General features: G+C 36.8%; 1 protein-coding gene across 8 annotated transcripts in view; it reads right to left on the bottom strand.

Annotated features, from left to right (window-relative positions):
- The window catches only part of SPEF2 (sperm flagellar 2), a 200,909-nt gene that overhangs the window by 118,551 nt on the left and 59,952 nt on the right, over nucleotides 1–22,406 (bottom strand). For all 8 annotated transcript variants that reach the window (XM_004453334.4, XM_058307706.2, XM_058307701.2 and 5 more), the window contains 5 exons: nucleotides 7,871–8,090; nucleotides 6,199–6,356; nucleotides 4,555–4,615; nucleotides 2,151–2,212; nucleotides 972–1,075 (listed from right to left, as the gene is read on the bottom strand). In XM_004453334.4, the coding sequence (XP_004453391.2) occupies nucleotides 972–1,075; nucleotides 2,151–2,212; nucleotides 4,555–4,615; nucleotides 6,199–6,356; nucleotides 7,871–8,090 (605 nt within the window). The remainder of the gene's footprint in view (nucleotides 1–971; nucleotides 1,076–2,150; nucleotides 2,213–4,554; nucleotides 4,616–6,198; nucleotides 6,357–7,870; nucleotides 8,091–22,406) is intronic.

The raw sequence follows: 22,406 nt of genomic DNA, 5'->3' as shown, positions 1-22,406 counted from the left end.
TACTGTAATAGGTAGGTCCCTTTCAACTCTGAAAGCAGCAGCTCTATGGCCTGATTTCAGAGCACTGCATTCAAAAAGCCACTGGCCCAAAATACATCATAATTGAAAAGCAATTTCAATCTTTAATGCAGTCTCTTAAGAAAATGCCAAAGGGGGAGTTCATTCCAGATGCATGATTAAAATTCTTTAAAAACCTCCTTCTTCACTTCTCTGATTCTTAATGCTTCCTACATACCACAACTATCTCCATTCTTTTTCCTCACCCACTGAGCACTCCAAAACTCTTTTACAGTAGCTTTTTAAATTACTTTTTCCATGCCTTTTGGCCTCATCTCTTTATTATATGGATCAACTGAGACTCCAGGGCTTCTTTCAATTTCTCCCTTCCTTCATTATGTGAGTACTATATTATAAAGGAGGGCTGAGAAGGATCCTTTCTCCTTAGAAAGAAGGCAGGGAGGAATTAAAAAACTAATATTTTTTCTTTATCCCCTATCGCTTGTCATCGATGTGCTATGCAGATAAGCAATTCCTTGTTTGTGCAGTCTCTACTTTGTGACTGACTTCCTGCCCTGGCAATGCCCAGTCTTTGGATTCCTGGGTTCAGCCCCTGTCCCCACTTCCTGAAACCAAAACAAGGAAGCTCGCTGGCCTGTGGCCACATAGTCTCCCTGCCCTCCATAATCTGTCCCTTGGCCTTTCCAAATACCTGATTTCTCCTTGAGTTCCCTATGACCTATATCCACATCTGAGTAAATGCAGTCAAGACTGGTAAAGGAAGGAAGTGAAGTACAGGCATATAACTCACAAAAGACTTTTTTACCTTGCTGCACATTTTTTTTTTTAAATAAATGAGAAGTGTTCATTAGATAATTACAAAAAAAATTCTATATTTCTTTTATTCTTTAAATACCACTGTGTGATAAAGACTATATTAAATAGATTCCAAAAAGGAAATATACAGCACATACTTGATTGCATTTACCATGATGCTAACAAGCAACACGTCAGGAATGCTCTTTCCTTTCTTCAGCAACTTTTCCGATTTTGCGCCAAGCTGAGCACGCACAGTGAGCTATGGAAATACACAATTAATGAGATAATATTGCTAATTTAAAAGTCAGATTCCAAATGTTTGGCAGGGAAATACTGGAATGATCATTTAGCACAATGCTGGCATCAGCCATGCACTTAAGGAAAATCTGTACGCAGATTGGAGGCTCCCCTTTTGTGTGTGGCTCCCCTCTTCTCAAGATTTTCCTCCTTAATTTCAGCTGTATCTCTGAACTTCACCTTCTGATATCTCAACTGAAATGACTGAGGCTTTTTGCTTGAGTTCCAGCTACTGCCTCGGAAATGGAGGTGTGAGTTCTGGGGGAAAGCCATATAAACACGGATCTCACCCAGTGAAGCTCTCTTCTTTCAAGGGTTGACTTCCATACATTTTCTGTCTGCTTCTGGTCCCTAAATAATTAACTTTTACATGTTGTCCAGCATTTGTAATCATTATTTGTACATGGGTCAGTCCAATATGAGCTATTCCACATTGCTAGAACTGGAACTTCCCTACAGTCAATTCTTAATTTGGCCACCAGAGTGAGTATTTTATAAGTTGGGTGATAGATCTCCACCCAAAACCCTGCAAAGACTCCTAGTTTAAATAAAAGCCAACGCCCCCAAAACTGTCTATAAGGCCTAGCTGACCTGAGTCTTCTCCCTTCACCCTCTTTTCTCAAACCTCATCTCTTCATTCTCTCACCTGCTGGTCAATGGCTGTCCTTCGGCTAATTTTGTGGCACGAAATACTTACCCCTGATTCAGTTGGCTAATTTTGTCTTACCTCTTTTAATGTGCTGAAATCTCACTTTCCATCCCATTTAGGACAGTGACTTTCTGCTTACATGTCTGCACTCTGATCATCCTCCCACTTTTTTTTTTGAGTTACATTTTTTATTTTTAAAGAAGCTTTGGATTACTTAAATGTTACATAAAAAACATAGAGGATTCCCATGAACCCCCCCAAACACACACACACACATTTTCTCCCATTAACAACATTGTTATTTTATTGCATTTGAAAACACACCAAAAGGACATGGGATCATAACACATTTCAGTATACCACAGGCAAAAGAGATTATCGTACTTACTTTGGATAAACTATCACATGATTTCTCCTCTTCAGTTTTTGGTATTTTATTAGTATCAGTACCTAGCAAGAGGAAAAACAGTAAGAACAGAGTTCTAGTATTGATGACTACCAAACATGTCGATATGTAACCCTCTGTGGTTTTTTGACAGGTGGGTTGTTGGATACAGCTATGCCTGAAATACTCAGAGGAACAAAATAACGGAATCATTACAGTGTGGCTTTTACCTTCTCTTCATACTGTTAAGATCCTGGTTTGGTGTTTTCCACTTCCTTCCTTCTGGTATGGCTTGGGCTTATAAGATTATCACTAGAAACACCTTAACATAATTTGGATTCTCTTTTTGGAAAAAAAAAACCAGATTTCTCAGGAAAGTTGTTAAAATGTTAAATTGTTACAGTTATACTTTCTTAGATTATCAAGTAATAGATAATAACCATTTAAAAGGTAACTCCAGAGATCAGACAGGTTTTGAGTTAAATTCTATGGAAAAAAATAAGTGTTCTGAATTGATTTATAAATAATTGGACTTAAGTAATAAATGTTGTAAATACTTAAAATAGTTTAAGAAATCAATTACAAGTATCTGTAAGGAGCAAATAACTGGAAGAAGAGAAAGATAATGTCCCTTTAAAAGATGGAAAACCAACCCCTCTGGGAGAGTAGCACTTATATCAAATCTATGTATTGTTCTACGGTGGTGACAACAATGACAAAGGAGGTTCTGAGCACATGCTCAAGTGTGAAGAAATTAATAAGCAAAATCTTCATTGTCACAATTAGAAAAGATGTTTAAGACTTAAAATTGTTTTCCTTCAATGGTTCTACAAAATATCTGGAGCACTAAAATCCAGATTCCAAGGGTGATAACTTGATTCTATTTGCCTTGCCCAGGGTTGCGAGAAAACTTGGCTTTATCTAAGGAACCACTGTTCAGGTGGGTTGAAGAGACCAGACCCTGCAGCCTCCCTCCATACAGTGTACAAAGCAACAGCACATGGAGAGCCCCAACTATACTCCAAAGACTGAGAGTCACCTCCAAAGGTGAGAAGAAACAATAAAATGCCAACTCTCTGTGCATCCAGGAAGAGTGAGAATGATTCAGCCTGGCTGTTTTCATACCAACGACAAAAATGGGTGACTGCTTAAACAAGGAAGTTGGAGAGATTACTTTGTAATTTCCCTCTCTCCAGTTGAAGACAGTGATTAAGGACCTCTATGCTCATCTTGTTTTCTCTGATAAAGGATCATGTGGACAACTTTGCAACACTCCGCCTGTTTCCTCTTTCATTCCCTGAAAGCATGTTTGTGCTCATGTGTATGAGCTCTGTTTGCCAGCTCTCCAATGGAAATGATGATTTGTTTTGAGATCTTGTTTACTGTGGCAGTTTGAAATTATTTATGGGGAAACGGACTTTGGCCCAGTGGTTAGGGTGTCCGTCTACCATATGGGAGGTCCGCGGTTCAAACCCCGGGCCTCCTCGACTGGTGTGGAGCTGGCCATGCGCAGTGCTGATGCGCGCAAGGAGTGCCGTGCCACGCAAGGGTGTCCCCTGCGTGGGCACGTGCAAGGAGTGCGCCGTGAGGAAAGCCACCCAGCGTGAAAAGAAAGTGCAGCCTGCCCAGGAATGGCGCTGCCCACACTTCCTGTGCCGCTGACGACAACAGAAGCGGACAAAGAAACAAAAGCAGACAAAGAAACAAGACGCAACAAATAGACACCAAGAACAGACAACCAGGGGAGGGGGGGAGATTAAATAAATAAATAAATCTTTAAAAAAAAAAAAAAGAAATTATTTATGAATTCCAAAAAGAGAGATTATGTTTGTAAACTGGTCTACTCCTCTAGGCATGATACTCTTTGATTGTATTAGATTCAGCCGAGATGTCTTTGATTAAATTATGTTAAGATTAGGGCTTTGATTTGATCAGGTCAGTAGGGTGTAACTCAGGTTAAGTCCCGCTCCCTTGGTGGGCTGATATAAAGGGGCACTCACTCAAGAAGACACAGAAGAAGATACATAGAGGAAGGGAGAGAGAGCTCCACAGATATGGCAGAGGAGAGAACTTTGATCCTGTGGCCCCAGAAAGAAAGATGTGCCAATTATCCTGGTAGTTTGCAGTACTGAGAAAGCCCAGAAAGAAACAAGCCCTTTGCCAACTGTAGATGAGAGAGAGAGGAAGAGTGAACTTTCACAGAGACAGGCAGCCATCTTGCTTCAACATGTAGCAACAGACTTTGGTGAGAAAGTACCTCTTAGGGTACCTTGAGTTGGACTCTTTAGGCCTTATAACTATAAGCTTTTACCCCAAAAAAATACACTTTATAAGAGCCAATAGATCTCTGGTACTTTGCATCAGCCCCCCTTTGGCTGACTAATATACTTACTAAATACAGTTTTACCTTTTGTTTCTGGTAATGCTTCACCTGAAACTGGACCAGCTGGCAATACATTTTGCAGATCCTTTGGGGAGAAAAACATATACACCCATACAATCAGGGAGAGATTTAAAAATTGCTACATTGTAATAGCATTTCTAATTCTATTTCTATAAGTAAGGATTTGAGGATAATTGCCCTATTATATCTATAAGATTAGGAGAATATTAAAGGGGACTGAAGTTTATGTCCTAAATGATGATTTTGGTAAAGAGACAAAATTTGATGATAATTGCAATTATAGAAATACACAGTGATCCACGCTGTAATCTGTCTTTCAAATAACTTTCAATTACTATGTAATATATAGCAACTGCCATTTTGAAAGTGCAGTGAATCCTGAGAAAGAGGTAGAGTTTATGGAAAACTATCCTAAAAAGAATAACCCCAGAAATAACATGTAGAGGTGTAGGTTATAGCCATTGAGCAGAATTGAAAGAGTATCCCAATAGGGAAAAAGAGATACCTTCAATGAAGAAAACTTGTCCCAGTTATGTACAGAATTCATAGTTAAATGGTATTTGTCTTACAGTATATGCAAATGATCTGGATTAGATTCTTTACTTTTTTCAAAAGCATAAAATATGCATGAAATTAGTGGATTTAGAACCTGGAACTCCATGTTCCAGTCACAGTGTTTCCACCAACAAGCCATCTGACCCTGAGCAAACCAACTCGTGCTTAGGGCTCTATTTTCTCCTTTATAAAATGAGGGTTAAACCACATCAATGAGGGCCACATTCTCCCATTTTTCCTCCTGGAATCTTCATGCAATGATGTAATATGACAGAACATTGATGGGAATACAAGTAAACCACATAGAGACAAAAAAAAGCTTGATCTCTATTAATCAGATCAGGGTTGAGAAAACTATGGTCTGTGGGCCAAACGTAGCCTGACTTTTTATACAGCCCAGGGCAGCCCTGGAGTGGGTAAGCTCTGTGATTCATGGCGATCAACTCACTTGTCTCCTCTTTCCCTGTCCTTCTTCCATGCCAATACTTACCTCCCCAGTCACAGCCCAGGACCTATGCTGGTCACCACCTATATGTTGGGGATTACTCTGTTGGCAACTGCCTGGCATTGAATAATGAAATCTTTGTCTACAGTTAGGAGACTCAGTGAGTCACCTCATCTCTGGCCGGCTGCCCAAATGAAGATGGCCAGGTACTCTTGGAGGAAAGGAGGGTGTGCAGAATCTGAAAGTCACTGGGGCAGAGAGTTAAACTAACTTTGGTAGCCCAAACTCCTCCTCCACTGCCCACCCCCTACTGCCCCACTCTAGCCTCCCCCTCTTACGACTGGTGGTTCTTATATCAGGATAATGTCTCCAGGTGAGGGCAACTAGGCACAAAGCAGGCCCACTACCCTACATCAGGAAAATTGGTTGGGGGGGTGGCGTTAACAGGACACGAGTTTTCTCTCTTGTTATGTAAGTACTCACATAATATTCTCAATTTTGCCTCTTGATCCACAAAAGCAAAGTATTTGCTCTCTGGCCTTTTACAAAGCATTCATGGACCCTTCATCTAGAATATCTTTTAGATTCTACCCTGCTTCAAATCTCTGCTGTATGAGGTACAGAAAATAAAATAAAATCATACTAGCCTTGTCTTCTTCCTTATTATCATCTTGCAAAACTTGTAGAGCATTTTCCTCAGTCTCTTGGTGAATACCTAGGTTCTCACTGACCTTTTCATCATCATGAAATGCTTGGATAGCTTCTTGGACAAGAGTATCAATAGAAAGTATCTGAATAGACAAGTCTAAATGACAAAAATAAACTGTATTAATAACGTTTCATTTGGGAAATGGACATCGTCATTATGTGCTGGACTCACCTTAGAACACTGATTTTAGGACCCCCCGAACTGTCTTTGGAATCAAGCAGCCGTTTTTATTATTGTGGAAAAATTCATATAACAAATTCACCTTTGTAACCATTTTAAGTGTACAATTCAGTAGCATTTAGTGCATTTACAATGTTGTGCCACCATCACCACTGTAGTTCCAGAACATTTGTATCTCCCCAAAAGGACATTCCATGGCCATTAGATAGTCACTCCCATCACACACCCTACCCCACACCTTGTAATCTTTCACAATCACTAATATGCTTTATGACTCTATGGACTTGTCTATTTTGGATATTTCATATAAATGGAAACATACATGTGTGGCCATTTGTATCTGGCTTCTTTCACTTAGCATGTTTTCAAGGTTTATCTGCATTTTAGCATGTATCAATACTTCATTCCTTTTAATGACTAATATCCCATTGCATGGCTATACCACGTTTTGTTTACCTAGCTATCTATCAGTTAATGAATATTTGGTTGTTTCTACTTTTGGGCCATTATAAATAATGCTGCTAAGGACATATATGTATTATAAATTTTTGTTTGAACATCTGTCTTCAATTTTGGGGGGTATTATATACCTAAGACTGGAATTGCAGGATTATATTCTATGTTTAACTTTTTGTGGAACTGCCGAATTTTTTTCTTCAGTGACTATATCATTTTACATTCCCACCAGCAATGTAGGAGGGTTCCAATTTCTCCACATTTTTGCAAATACTTGCTATTTTTATATTTTTATTATTATAGCCACCCTAGAGGTACACAGTGGTATCTCGATACAGTTTTGTAAAACTGTTTTTAAGGAGGTCCTTTTAGCATTCAATAATGACTTACCACCCCCTGCCTTGGAATTGGTACAAGATGATCTGGCCTCAGGGTAAATTTTGAGTTTTCCAATGAAAACACTAATAGGTAAGTACTGTTGAATAAAAACTAAAGAAATTAATGGAAACCTATGTTTTTTCTCCTAACTGAAAGAGCATCCACCAAAAAAGCCAAAAGTGATTGAAGAAGGAGGCAGAAAGCAGATGTGAAGAAGTGAAACATTTGCAAATGAGTAGATTTCTTTCTACTCATTTTGTGACAGACTATTAAATCCTACTACATCCATTGTTAAAGTTAGTAAAATCTGGGGGAAAAGTCTAAGACTTGCTATTTCTCTTTATTCTGTGTATAAGGTGATCATATACCAGGTCTGCCCAGAACAGTCCTAGTTTATGACTCTATACTCCCCAAAGTATTCTGGTTTGGATAATAAATTTTATGATTCCCCTCTTTTAACATATTTGAGAAGAGAGACTTTCCAATATATCAGCAAATCTTCATTTATGTTTTCTATAGACATAGCCATCTGCAGCTACAATCAATATAAATAGAATCCAATAAATGAAGAAAAAAGAAAAGAGGACGAAATCTACCTTTTTGTAGAGACTTTAGAATGGTAGTTTTCCCACTAAATGTTTTCCCCAATAAGCACCCTTTAATAGCAAATGGTGGCAATGCAGATGCTGGTGTTTCAGTTTGAGGAGGAAGAGATTTTTCAAGTAGTCTGTAAAGCAAGTGGCCCAATATGCTATTGTTGGAGGGTGGTAAATTATCAACCATTTCTTCTGGCAAGGCCCACTCTCCAACCATGTTCTGCAAAAACAAACAAACAAACTAACTAACTAACTAACTAACTAAACAGAAATATTCTTAAAAGTGAAATTTAGGCTTATAAGAAATTTGCATATTGAAAGTAAATCCAAATTATAGCAAATAAAAGCTAATCGATACCTTAAATTCTTGATTATAGTATATAGATAAATAATGTCATGAATAATACTTTCATATTAGAGTGTATAAAATGAGGTCCCTACATAAAAGGTAAACAAAAATAAAAATTAGTAACAGTTTACAAGCACAGGCACATTGATTTATTTGAGATACACTATAATTTAAGTTGAACATTAAGATATTAAAATTGATGTTATCATAAGTAAACAAGACAGTAATAGTTTATCTGCTATCTTATGTAAGTACTAAGCTAAGTTTAAAATATTTTAAAGTAAGGAAGATAAAAAGGAACTTTCATGCCCAAGGTATCATGAGTCTAGCATGTTTGACTTATATATTTCTTCAAGTTTCTCACTGAAATGATCAGAGGGCAAAAAAAGAGAAAAATTGTACAGACCACATTTTCTGACTTCAGTGTAATAAAACTAGAAATCAATTTTAGAAAGATGTAAAAACATAGGTACTTAAAAATTAAAAGCATTTTTTGAATAATTCTTGAATTAAAAAGAGAATTAAAGCTATATATTTAAAGAACATTAAAACACATTTATTGAAAATGTGGAATGGGACAAAACTGCACTAGAGGAAAATTCATAGCCCCTTAGTTTAAAATGCCTTGATCTAAAATTAAAAATAGAATAAAAATAAAAGAATGATGCATTAAAATTAGAAAAAATAATTTAAAAATAATCAAAAGAAGAGGAGAAAGATATTAAAAAGAAAAAAGTAGAAACAAATTAGAGAGCAAAATATTGACATACTTTTTATTAATAATTTTTTAGAACTTTTGCATACTAATCATGATAAAGAAATTACTAGTACTTTTGCACACAGTGAAGAATAGTAATTATCAATATTGAACATCAACATAATAGGAAAGAAAGTATCAATAGACTTTAAAGAGACATAAAAAATCTTTAAGATAATATGTATAACTGTATTATAATAAATTTGAAATAGTGCACGGTAATAAATGATATTCTAATAAAATGCCAATGATTAAAAATATAAATGGAACATTTAGAAAGATTAATATCCATGAAAGAATTGGAAAAGTTGTCAAATAAATATCTGTAGGAATCTTAAAGACACTGTTTCCTTTAGTAAACAGAAATTTAAATGTTGGTTTAAGTCTTCTAGAGTATGGAAAAAGACAGAAAGCGTTCCAATTTACTGACAAGACTAATTGAACCTGATACCAAAAAGGTATCAAAGATCAATATCCAAAAACAAAAACACAGGCCAATCCCATTTGGAAATAATTTGTGAAAATTATGCTTACAATATTAGGAAAATCAGCAGTATATTAAGAGATAATAAAGATCCTAATTGACATTTACTCCACACCCACTATGTGGCATATCCTGATGCTTTCATGAATTATCTTAAATGATTCTCACACAATTCTGACATAGGTATTATTCTACAAAATCGTCCCAATTTTATAGAAGAAAACCAGCATATTTCAAAGGCAAGTTTGTTTGTCTATGGTTTATAATAAGAACTAAGATTGAAAGTGAAGCAGTCAGATTCTAGAACATGTATTCATAACCCATGTATTGTATTGAAGCAGTCCTGCCATGACTGAATAAAAGTTGTTTCATTAATGCAGAATGGTTTAATATTAGAAAATCTATTACTAAACCATATTAATGGGTTAAAATGAAAACGCATATGGTCATCTTGACCAAATTATTAAAGACAATATCTAAAATTCATATCTGATCAAAACATATATGAATAAAATGAAAACAAACAAAAAAAAAACAAACCAAAACAAAACTCCTTAATAAACTATGAGGATGACTTCTTTAATACCTTCTGTCTCAATACAAAATGGTAAACCCCTATACAATTTTTCCATTAAAGTTAGTAACAAGAAAAAAGATGTCCACCATTACCACCATTCACCACATTTTCTGGAAGTTCTAGCCAATGCAACGAAATAAGAAAAAGAAAGAAGAGGCCCTGGCTCTGGAAGTAGTGGTAGCTGCTGTAAAATTGAGTTCCTGATGCAGCAGTAGAAAGCTGCAGCCTGAACTGCCAGTGCTCTGTGGTGGTGGTGGTGGTGGTGGTGGTGGTGGTGGTGGTGGTGGTGATGGTTTTCTCAGAAGATCTTGCTGTGTGGTTATTTTCCTCAGTTTAGTCTTGAGCCTGGTTCTTGAGTCTACCTACAGATTCTTTGAACTATTCAACATATGTTTTTTTTAAGGAGACACCAGGGATTGAACCCACGACCCCATACATTTGAACCAGAGCCCAACTACTGAGCTACACCTGCTCCCCTCCAACATATTTTGAATACACTTTTCCCCTGTTTATCAGAAAGAGTCATTTTCTGTTGTTTGCAATGAAAAATTGTGACAAAATCCTTAGGAATTAACCTAATGAGGAATATATAGATGGACTTTATAGAGAAAACATTAAAACTCTACTGAGGAATATAAGAAAAATGACTTAAGTGAAGGGCAAGAAGAGGTTCCAAATTATAAACCATTTAATTCTCCTCCAAATTTATCTAAAGTTTTAATGTAATTAGAACAAAAGCCCTAGTGCCATTTTTTTATGGAGGAGGAAGGATATATGACAAATGATTCTAACATTAAAGTGGAAAAATAAACATAATAGATGAAAATTATTAAAAAACTTAAAAAGGAAAGTAATGAGTGTTGCCTTGCTAGATATTAAGACATATAAAACATATAAAAATGGAAAGGGGTAAACTAACAGAATGTTCAGTGACAAAAATATAAATTCTAGAGGTCTATCTATCCACCTATATAAAAAATTTAGTACATTATAAGGATGATATTTCACATTGGGGGAGGAAGAATACATTATTTTAAAACTGGTATTAGAATATTTGGGCATATACTTAGAACAGAATAAAGCTAGAATTATATATTTTCACTGAAAAGAGATTCCAAAAGAAGAAAAGATGTAGGCAAGAAATCATGAAGTTACCCAAATCTGGGCAAACTATCAATTTTTATGTGGCCAAATAAACTAAGCATAGCACCAAAGCTGAAAATCACAAATGAGAAGACTGATAAATTTCATTATATAAAAATAAAATCCTCTACACAGTCCCAAACACACATATACACATGCAAACAATATTAAAATAGAGAAAAATATGAAGGCATTTGCAATAAAAACGTTTGATAAAGGGTTAAAATTTCCTAGTATACAAAAAGCTGTTAATAACAATATTAAAAAAATAAACACTCCAAGAGTAAAAGGTTATATAAACAAAGGATAATAACAGGCAATTCACAAAGCATAATAAAATGGCCAATAAGTTTATTAAGAAATGTCCAAATTCATAGTAATCAAGGATATCCAAATAAAATAATGATACATCATATTTTGCCTAACACAAAATTGAGGAATACTTCTCACTCATTACTGATGCTTTTTTCATATTTTTTAAAATGTCCAAAGTTGCCATAATATTGCTGTCATAATAAGAAAAAATTGGTCTACAAAACAGACTAGAATTTGGACTTTTTTATTTATATCCGAGTAGCAGATTGAAAATAAGAAGACTGTATTTTTCTGAAGTCACTTGAAGATCTTCAAAAATTCTCTGCAGTTCATATAGAATAAATTTAATAACCATGATTAGATGACAATTTCATTATATAGATATTATACCCTTCCACATTATTTGAAACAAAGAATTGAGATGCATGCCATTTATGATATATTTTAAGATTATTTGTAATGCATGCATATGACCTATTCATCAAACTGGCCTGAGAAAATGCCCCAAATCCAGACTCAACTTTCATGGTTTTCCTCCTGAAATGTTTTCTCCTTCAATTTCTCCCTTTTCGGTACCTTTTAGTTTAGCTGACGCAGTGATTTCATTCATTAGATCTTGCAAAAAAACCTTGTCAGTTTTGTATGCAGTTCACAGGGGTCCAAGCCTGAATAAGGGCATTTCCAACTTTGACTCACAAGGAAGTGGCTGCCTGTTTCCAAATTCAGTTCAAATCCTCACATGGGCACTATCCTAATGGACCTTGATTTCTAGAAGCTTGGAGTTTCCCATATCATTGATCTTGATCTTTGGTTCCCAGGAGTACAGTTCTCAGCTTCTCTCTTTCCTTCTGCATTTTACTATAAGCTGTGAGAAGTCCAGACACATTTTCCACATTTAATTGGAAATCTCCTCAACTAAATGCCCAAGTTTGTCATTTTCAAATTCTGCCTTCTATCTAACATCAGGATTCAATATTGCCAAGTTTTCTGCAACTTTAAAACAAGGATTGCCTTTCCTCCAGTTCCCAATAATAGTTTCATTATTTCCTTCTAAGGTTTCATCAGAGATAACTTTCAGGTCCATATTCCTACCAAAAGTCTCTTCAAAGCAATCTAGGCTGTTTCTATCAAGCATCTCATAATTCCTCCAAAGATACTCCTTACCCATTTGGAAAGCCATTCCAACATTTTTGGTAACTGCAGGCAGCATGACCACACCCTGGAACTAATTTCTGTCTTAGTTTGCCAGAAGGCTGTCAATGCAAAATAATTTTTGAAAGAAAAATATAAGCAAAGTAATCATAAAAAGTTGGTCTTCAAAACTGGTGGCATTTATTTGAATATAAATATAACTTTACTGTCACTTCTGTACAAGCTAATCTTTATTTTAAAAATTAGTGTTTTAGTTTAATGCTGTTGATTTTTTAGTCTTTGCAAATAATTATGTACATTGTTCAAAATTAGCTAAATACTAAATGAATAATTATTGATTGTTTACTTGCTTCTGCTTTTATTCTTTGGAATTATGCTTCCATTCTTTGGAATTTATGCTTCTCATTAAAAAGAGTGAAACTTATGTAATGTAACTAACAAGAAACTAAGCAGATAAGAAAGAAAAACCAGCAAAAATTATGCTTCTTTACAATAATAACTGCTATAAGGCCAAGGCCAAATTGAAGTGGAATGTTACCAATGTTCTACTAATTTGTGCTGTGCAGAAATCTAAAGAAAGCAATCTTGAACTTTAATCAGATGACCTGGGTTCCTGTAATGATTCTGCTACTTGCGTGCTTTGAACTCTTGTCAGTTCCCTCATCTTTGAAGCAGGGATAAAGAAAAATAGTTCACTGGGCTGTTGTAAAGACAGAATGAAATAGTGCTTGTGAGAGGAATGTATGTGACCTCTGACTTTAAATGCTTAACTAAGTTCTCGAGGTGCTGCTTAAAAGAACATGTAATAGTTCCAGGTAGGAGGGTTGACAGCATGCCTATTTCTGCCCATGGGAGAAACCACATTCAGCCTTCACCCCAATCAGAAAGGCAGGCTTCTTCACAAAGGGATCAGAATACAGCCCTCTTCCATCACAGAATTAGCTGAAGAATGTTGCTAAACACAATGGGATAGAATGCTGACAGTGAAGAGAAGAGAATGCTTAGATTAAGAGAAGAACTGAAGTCTGACCTGTTGTGATCAAGAACTTTTGGAACACTATTTTGCACTCTCCTTAGAAATAGATTTGATCAAGTTCTTAAGCAAAGACTAAAGAGAACTGCTTAGTCAAGGTAAACCTCTCCAAACAGGATGGGACAAGAATATTATGAGTAAAAAAGGTCAGGACTTCAAAGAGGAGGGAAATTCAGACCAGAAAGAAATTTATATTGTGCCTACCAGAGTTAACAAGTTAACAAGTGAAGAGGAGCCAGGAAATTTAAATCAGATCCCATTTTGCATGGTTTGTATATATGTAGATATGATTAATCAGCTGTATGATGAAATAGTTAATTCTTTACTTCTTCAGGTATTGTCATAAATAGACATCTGAATATTAGTTTCAAGACTCTGATGCCTAGAGTGGGCAAACCAGGTAAGTATCACCAGGTATATATAAATTCTTTTACAAGATACTTCTCTGTAAATATGCTTCATGTCATGAAAACTTGATTAATATAAACTGTCATAGATATATAAAGAATCATTTTAAGATAGCTTTATTTTAATATTGATCTTTTTATTGTGCTTGCATAAGTACTATTGGTATACATGTTTAAAAGGTGTTAGTGCAAACCTCAAGATCCACCAACATATCTGGTGTTGCTCTACTAACACTTCTCCTTGATTATCCTCTTGCTGTGAATGCTTATCTACTTACAGAGATTATAAAATTAGAATAGAGTACACAGCTTCTGCTTTTGGTCAAGAGTCACAAACAATTTACTAGTACTATTCTTATTGAGTGACCTACACTGACCTTTCCAGAAACTAAATTCTGAATCCCCAGACTCATGGTATCCTATTCTTCCCATCTTACAGATTATATGGACCTAACACTCTGTTTTCTGGCCTGGAGCAATGTTTCTTTAGATCCTGTTGTAGGCACCTAATGACTACCTAGATTTTTGATTCTGGCTGTTTACAGCCTGTCATATCTTTCTTATTTTCTATGGTCTGATGAGTCAGTAGCCTTAGTGCACTTGCTACAAGCACTGCTAAAAGTACCGTGAGCATTTATAGATACCATATTCTTGGGAATGAAAGTGCGCCAGTGTGGGCTGAGGTGCACACTTCAAGTGCAAGTCCAAGATCTTCCACATGTTCACTAGAATACCTCCCTCACTGTAACACTGTCAAAGTTGTTGGGTGGTGATGCTGGTGGGGTTGCATGGTTTTCCCAACTAACTCTTTTTAGTTCTCTTCACGTATTTATCCTTGGAATAAAGTCACATGTACCACCTTCTCATTTGTTACCACTCCTCAAATCAAAATTGGAAACGGTGCTTCCTCATCTGCTGCTCTTAAAGAGGTGAGAGACATGGTTCACTTTGATAAACAAAATCTGGATCTTGGGAGATATTCATTAGTCCATAAAATCCCAGAGTTCTAGAAGTGCAACCATCAGCAGCCAGCTATCTTATTGGGTTATGCCAATGATATTTAATATTGACATTGAAATACAGCTTTTGTAGAATGGTGGTGCTAGCCTGAAGGTACACACAATCCAAAGCTTGTCCTCATAGATTTCCAGAACTTATTCACATCTGCATGACCTGAGGTGTCCCAGATATTCCAGTCTGGTTGGTTGTTGAAAGTGTCCCACAAGTCAATGACCCATACATTCAGAGGATCAAGACACATGCCTTTTCCCACAAGAGAGAGAAAGAATCTCATTTTTAACACTATTTTTGGCATTTTCTAATGTTGTTGGGTCTTCCTGAAATGCAGTCTTTTTACATATAATTGGTAAAACTTAACATCAGATGGATTAGCTCAGTACAGTGGCCAAAGAACTCAGGGCAGAAGCATGTAAATAAACTGGCTTCAGGAAACACCATAGATGATAACTTTACAAAATGAGGCCATGCCGCTTTTAGAGTTCAAGCAATGCACCACAACCCTCCAACATATTAAGGTATTCAAACTGTCTTAACTTTGTATCTATTATGACTGGCTTTCCTTGGCATAACACTCTGCATGAAGTGAAGAAAAGATGATGGTTTATTATAACTGAAATATACCTAAGGTTTGTAGTAGCAACTGTAGGAGATGTTGCAGCCATTACCAATACTCCAATTACAAGGCACATTATAATTTTTCGTTATGATGGATGGACATTTCTTTAGCTATTCAAGGCTTCAGGTTCAACCTTTTCACCAAACATGTCCATTTTTTATTGGGCTGAACTCTCAGTACACCCTGACCTATCCAGCTTCTGTTGTATTGCATCTTCTAGGACACTGACTTTCAAACATTTCTGATTAGGGCACTTGATAAGAAATACATTTTACATTGTATATTTTTGTTTATATACAAATATCAAAATTATGAAATGCTTATCCTTACAACTTGTGATGTGCTCTATTTTCTATTGTATTGCATTGTATTGTACTATATTTATCTTCTTTTGTTCTGTTTACAATTTTTAAAAAATAGTGATTCTGACCCACAAATGAATTTGATAATCTGGTCTCAATTCACTCTTTAAAAAATAAATAATAAAGGATATCTTATCACACAAGACACCAAAAATCTTTAGTTCTGTTTTCATTTCTACGATATCATGATGAATTCACCTCTTGGATAACTGAGGGAGTAAATCCTTAACTTTATTCTAACTGTGACTCAACACAGAGTGTTACAGAACAGGTATTTATTCGTCAAAATATATTTTTATAATAACAGTTTTATGGGATATTATTAAATATTAATTATTTAAAGATCAATCACACAATTTTAGGTCTACTTGTGTGATTACTTTTAGATTTTAGTTATGGAGTGCTTATTATATAGCATCTAAGAAAAGAGCATTTTGTATTATCAGGGTTTTCAATTTTATTTCATAATGTAAATTCCTAAAATCTCATCAAACAATATCAATTATGATTATTTGATGCAAAAAACTCAAGGCTTTTGAAAATAGATCAATTCGCAGTAAATTGTATACAAAGGAAAAAAGGTTTAGTGATATGGGACATACTCTGGACTGATGTCTTCAGCAGTTCATACTTCTAAACTGGATGACATATTTTCATACTCCATGACTCAGCACAATCTCATCACTTCCCATATGTTCCCATAATGACTTGTGCTTACCCATACTTAACATCATGATCTGGAATCTTTTTTTCACTTATCTCCATTAAATTGTGAGCACCAGGAAGGAAGGATCTCCATCTAAATCAACTTTATATCCCAGCACCTAGAACAGTTCTGGCATAGAGTAGGCTCTCAATAAATATTCAAAGTTGAATGAATGAATCAATAGGATGGGCTCAATACATGAAAACTGAATAAATGAATTATACATGTATACTGATTTTTAGTAAGTTTGCTTAAGCACAGAGATGACATATATCCCCAAATAAGATAGACAGTCGCAACTAAAATGAGAAACTAGGAACAAAATCAGAAAATGCCACCCTTACAGATGAAAGCTGTAAAATATCTTCATGCCATCTATAAAATAAGCTAATCCAGGAAACATTTCTAGAGGTAACTTTGTCTGTGGTATGATTTAGAGCTTATTCATTAAATTAAGGCCACCTAAAGTGTAATAAAAAAAATTTTTGTAAACTTGAGACTTAGTAAGAAACTCTGCCAGGAATTTAAAAGGAAGTAGAGATGTTGTAGTGCCATTTTCAAGTGAAAAAGGGAGGAAAAATATTTCCATTTTCTAGGGTTTTACCTCATAGAGAAAATGGATGACAAGTCTTCACTTTTAACTTAGAAATATCCCCAAATCACCTGAAAGCAAATAGTTAACATCACTTGGGGAAAAACCCTTAAGAATACTGATTACATTTACCTTACCAAAAAACCTTGATTGTACATCTTTTTCCTGAGTCTCTGTAGCAGTTTGATATTATTGATGAATTCCAAAAAGAAATATTGGATTATGTTTGTGAACTGATCTTTTCCTCTGGCATATTAGATTAAATCAGATTCATAGGTTTCCTTGATTAAGTAATCATGTAAACCTCTTGTGCCACTAGGGTGTTGAGTCCCCACTCTTTGGTGGGTGGGTACTCACAGATAAAAGGCATGGCAAAGGACAGAGTTGAGGGGTTTTGATGTTGGAGTTTTGATGTTGAAGTTTGATCCTTAAGCCTTAAGCTGGAGCCCTGGAAAGTAAACTCACAGAGGAAACAGAAGCAAGTCCCAGGAAGAGAGAAACCCTGAGCTCAGGAAAAAGAAGCCTGAGGAAAAGAGGAACCCAGGAAGCCTGAACCCTCACAGACATCACAGCCATCTTGCTCCCACATGTGGAAATAGACTTTGGTGAGGGAAGTAACTTATGCTTTATGGCCTGGTATCTATACGCTCCTACCCCAAATAAATACCCTTTATAAAAACCAACCGATTTCTGGTATTTTGCATCAGTACCCCTTTTGGCTGACTAATACAGTCCACATTTAAGAATATAAGACCTATCATACTTGAGATTGGTAGCAATGGAACAGGGTTGGTCAGAAATTCAAATAAGAAACCTGGGAGATACCAGAAAACTAGGCAAGAAAGAAGTGAGGTCTAAAATGATCAGGAGCTGACAGGTCCTGAACGTTCAGGCAGTCAGGTTGAGTCTAGGGTCTTGGAAGGGTAAAAACATCATGTGTGAATGGGTAGGTAAAGACCTGCCGTATGGAACAAGCTGTTTGTGACCTGATTAATTTTCTATTCCTAACCAGGTATTTTCCTTGGTTTTCCTAAACTAGGTTGACCTAACCATGTATCAAAAGACTGGCAGATAAAAATAAGCTGCAGCTTATTTCCAGCTCTGTTTGAGGCAATTACCCAGGGCCTCCTCCAAGCCTTTAATCTGTGTCCTGTTCTGTTTCAGTTCTGCTTAGTTTCTAAGCCAATGGCTTCATTTTTATTTTCAAGTCAGGGTCTCACCCAATCTCAGTTTTGATCAGTGGTATGCTCAAAGGATTTGGCTTGACCCCATCTCTGCCTCTTCCTGTTTCTGGCCACTTCAGGTAAATATCCTGACCATCTTGGTTCCAGCTCTGAGAATTCAACTCCTGGCACCAGATCATTTAGCTGACCTTCTGCTGGGTCTGTCCTGGTTTCCCACCAATGGGGCACCAACATAGAGAAGCATACCTATTGCTATGACAACAAAGAAAGTCTAGTTGGCTATGTTCCAGTTATTGTACTTGGGGATTTTGATACTCAGGGAAAAAAAAAAGCTATACTCCACAGGGAAGTAATAAGGTAAAATTTTGGAGCTTTCAGAGTCTCTGTTCTTTGCCTTCCCTTCCTGGGCTTTTTCTTCTCCAATCACCGCAAGCCCTTGAGGGAACCTAGAGGAATTGCCTGAGTTCACAATTCAGATTTTAAAGTTCATGGCAACAACCCAGAATTCTCAAAAGTGGAAAAGGTGATTGTACATCTTGCCCGATGGACAGTTCTGCTCACATAAGCTGGCATCCTCACAAGGGCAAACAAACAACGATTCTAGACCATCCAATGGAACCCATTTAATAGCTAAGTTCCAATGGAAAGGATTAACTTTTTTCATATACTCTGAAATTTGACAGACACAGGGAGGAGAGGGCCATTAGCTGATGTGCACGAACTCTGAATTCTCACCAGGATTTATCATATATTTGGATTCTGTGTTGGGGCTCAGTTTCAAGAAGTTCTCAGAACAACAATAATGGATGAACTGGCCCTGCTGAATGTACCCAGCAATCTTGCTAAGTTAACTGACCTCCAGTCAGGTCAGAGTATGCTTAGCTACTTGGCCACATCTTTTTACTGAACAGTCTGGCCTTGATTCCAGAAGAAATAGGTGTTGAAGGGGGTGGAGGGGGTGGAGAGTTGGGGATTGGGAGGGTGTCCACAACTCACTGACATTGGCAGGCTGGGTGTACCTCTGCAGAGAAGGTATCTTTCCATTGTGGCTGCTTCAGCCCCTCCCTGTCAAAGTGCTCAGTATGGGCCACACCAGATCTACTGCCAGAGATTGCAAATGAAGTTCATAGTAATGAGGGAAAGGCAGAGGTTAGCTCTATTTCTCTGGCCATCTGGAATCTCATCCTGAGTTGAAAACTGTTCTAGCTAGAAGTAGAATCATGAGTAGCCAATACCTAATTATTGAGCAATCCCATGGCTAATTCTGGCTCATCAGGAAGTCTGAAGAACTGGCCCTGGTGCAATAATGTCTTTTACTTGAAGATTTGGTCACTCTTCCCAGCAGTAGGCTTCCTCAATTATTATATTGTGGAAATAGACACTCTCAATTCCAATCTGTTCACAAAAGAAGATCCAGAGCAACAGACTTTGCCTGTCTTGTGCTTATTTTTTAGAGAGAAATTCAAATTGGCCATGGTCCATTCCCCAGAATGTGATGAAGATCATTGTCAATGCCTATAGGCCCACATTTGAAGGAGCCTGGCACCCTTTTACAATCCAATCACTCTACCTTGTAACAAGTCCAGAATTTTCGGACTTATAAGCAGTGGCAAGCCTTATTCCAAAACATTTTGTACATCAGACAGCCAGAATAACTAGAATGATATGCTGTCTTACAAGTCTAATTACCAAAGGTTAGTTAAAACTATGCCATCCTGAGAAATTCTTTCCTGAAAATGTGTTATCAACGACTGCTGAAGTCCAGATATGAATGATGATCAGAGGCTTTTGCTAACACTCTGATTCTAGACATGCCCAAAGTAAATCACTTTGGACCCCGTGGAGGAGTAGTTTATCTATCCCCAAATGACAGAATCCTACTCTCAGTTCCATTCTCTGCCCTGACAAGTCACTGTGACCCTTCCAAGGCATCCTGGGAATTATAGCAGCTGTAAAGCTAGCCCAGTACTTTTCAGAACAGAATTTTCTGGGTCAAAAACAAGTTAAGACTCAAAGGTTACTTCATTTCTCCCGATCTCCAAATGCCCTAAGGAGAGCATCACACTAGGCCAGGGGTTCTTAAACTTTTTTTGTTCCATGGACCCCTTTACTAAGTCCACGCTATACTCTGTATCATTTAATAAATATATCACACCCCCACCAACACATTCCCACAAGAATAACATTTTTTTATTATTATTAAATTTTATTCAAGCTCATTGACCTCTTGTTAAGAACCACTGCACTAGACTTTATATCAGATCTTTCCCTCTGCCGGGGACAACAAAAAATTCTGATTGTGGTGGCCATCCTTTTAAAAACAGTAAACTTCATTCTTTTGCTCCTCAAAGCATGCTGTCTTCATCAGGGAGATGGTGGTCTCCCTCAAGATCACTTGCATATTTATTTCTATGGTCTTGCTGCTAGAAAGAACATTATCAGAAGCTTTTACATCTAAATCCATCTGTCTGTTGCCATTGTCCAATCAGAGATAGTCAGAGAGCATTAATCAGACTTGCATGGAATTTCTCAGACCTCACAAAATGTGTAGACCCCATGACTTGGTCTACCAATATTGTCACTGTTCAATTCACACAGGAGTTTTCCACACAGAACAATACCCTTCCCCATAGTAATGACCACAGCCATCCTCTTTGTTTTCTTTGTTTCACTGCTGAGGGCCTCAAAGAGCTATAGACTGCACACACACACACGCAAAAAAAAAAAAAAAAAAAAAAAAAAAAGCTTAGAGATGCAATTAGAGGTAGAACTGGCACATTTACTAAAGACTGCTATATGTCCAGTTTATCAAGGAATATGTCTAACGGGCACTAGGCAATGGACAGGAGCTGGGGAGGAGGCAAGTTTCATGTGGAAGAACACTTTCTGGCTCTCAGCTCAACACATCTGCACTACACCATAATTCCAAAAATTTCTTGGATCTTGGACTTTCAAGTTCTTTGAGATTATCAACCTCATATATTCTGCTATATTTAATCTATCATGACATAGATTTAAAGTTCAGTTTCCCATAGCCTTTTTCCAAAATACTAAGTTGGTAGTCTTAGCAATCGATTGAAGAGATGTTAGACTTCATGTATAGAAGCTGGATCCTGTACTTCGCTAAGTTAGTAGAAGATGAGCCAGAAAATCTGTGGCAAGAAGCCACCTTAACCAATCCCTGTTTTACCTGGTCCTAGATGAGAGGGAGTTTGGAAGGCGGTTGGATTCTCCATAATTTAAGTGATCAAGAGCAAACAAATTGAGTAGTAAGCACTTCAGTCTTATTCATGTCAGTTATCCAGGACTTCTCTCTTTGGCTCTACCCTTCTCATCCCTCAATTCCATTACATTTCCAATTGGATACCAAAGGTTTAGCTTTATAAACCACTTCTCAGTTCTGGTCTAATGTGATGGACTAGATACCTTAATTCCTACCAACGTTCTCTAACAGACTTAGCTTATCTTCAGTTCTAGTAAGTGGAAGCCATATATCCCTCCTTGACCTAAACTCTCCTCCTACTCTCTCCATCCAATAGATAAATAAATCCCAGACTTCTGCCAAACCCACTTCATTACTCTGAGATCCTTGTCCCATAACAGTTATAAGATAGCTTTGTTTCTTGGCAGTCATGGTCCTAGGACCATTACAGCTCTTTGAAAATGAATACATTTTATTCTGTTCTGTAAGCTAAATGACCATGAATGAGTATTCTAGGGCATACTGGTGTGTGTGACCCCACTAAGACATAGCTACACAATGAGCCCTACCCTAAAAAGCATAGCCAGACAACCTTCTTTGTAGTAAAGGAATTTGGGGAGATGGAAACAAAACTCTA

This window comes from Dasypus novemcinctus, chromosome 2, assembly GCF_030445035.2.
Source record: "Dasypus novemcinctus isolate mDasNov1 chromosome 2, mDasNov1.1.hap2, whole genome shotgun sequence".
Lineage (NCBI taxonomy): Eukaryota > Metazoa > Chordata > Mammalia > Cingulata > Dasypodidae > Dasypus > Dasypus novemcinctus.
This window is presented reverse-complemented; position numbering and strand designations above follow the sequence as displayed.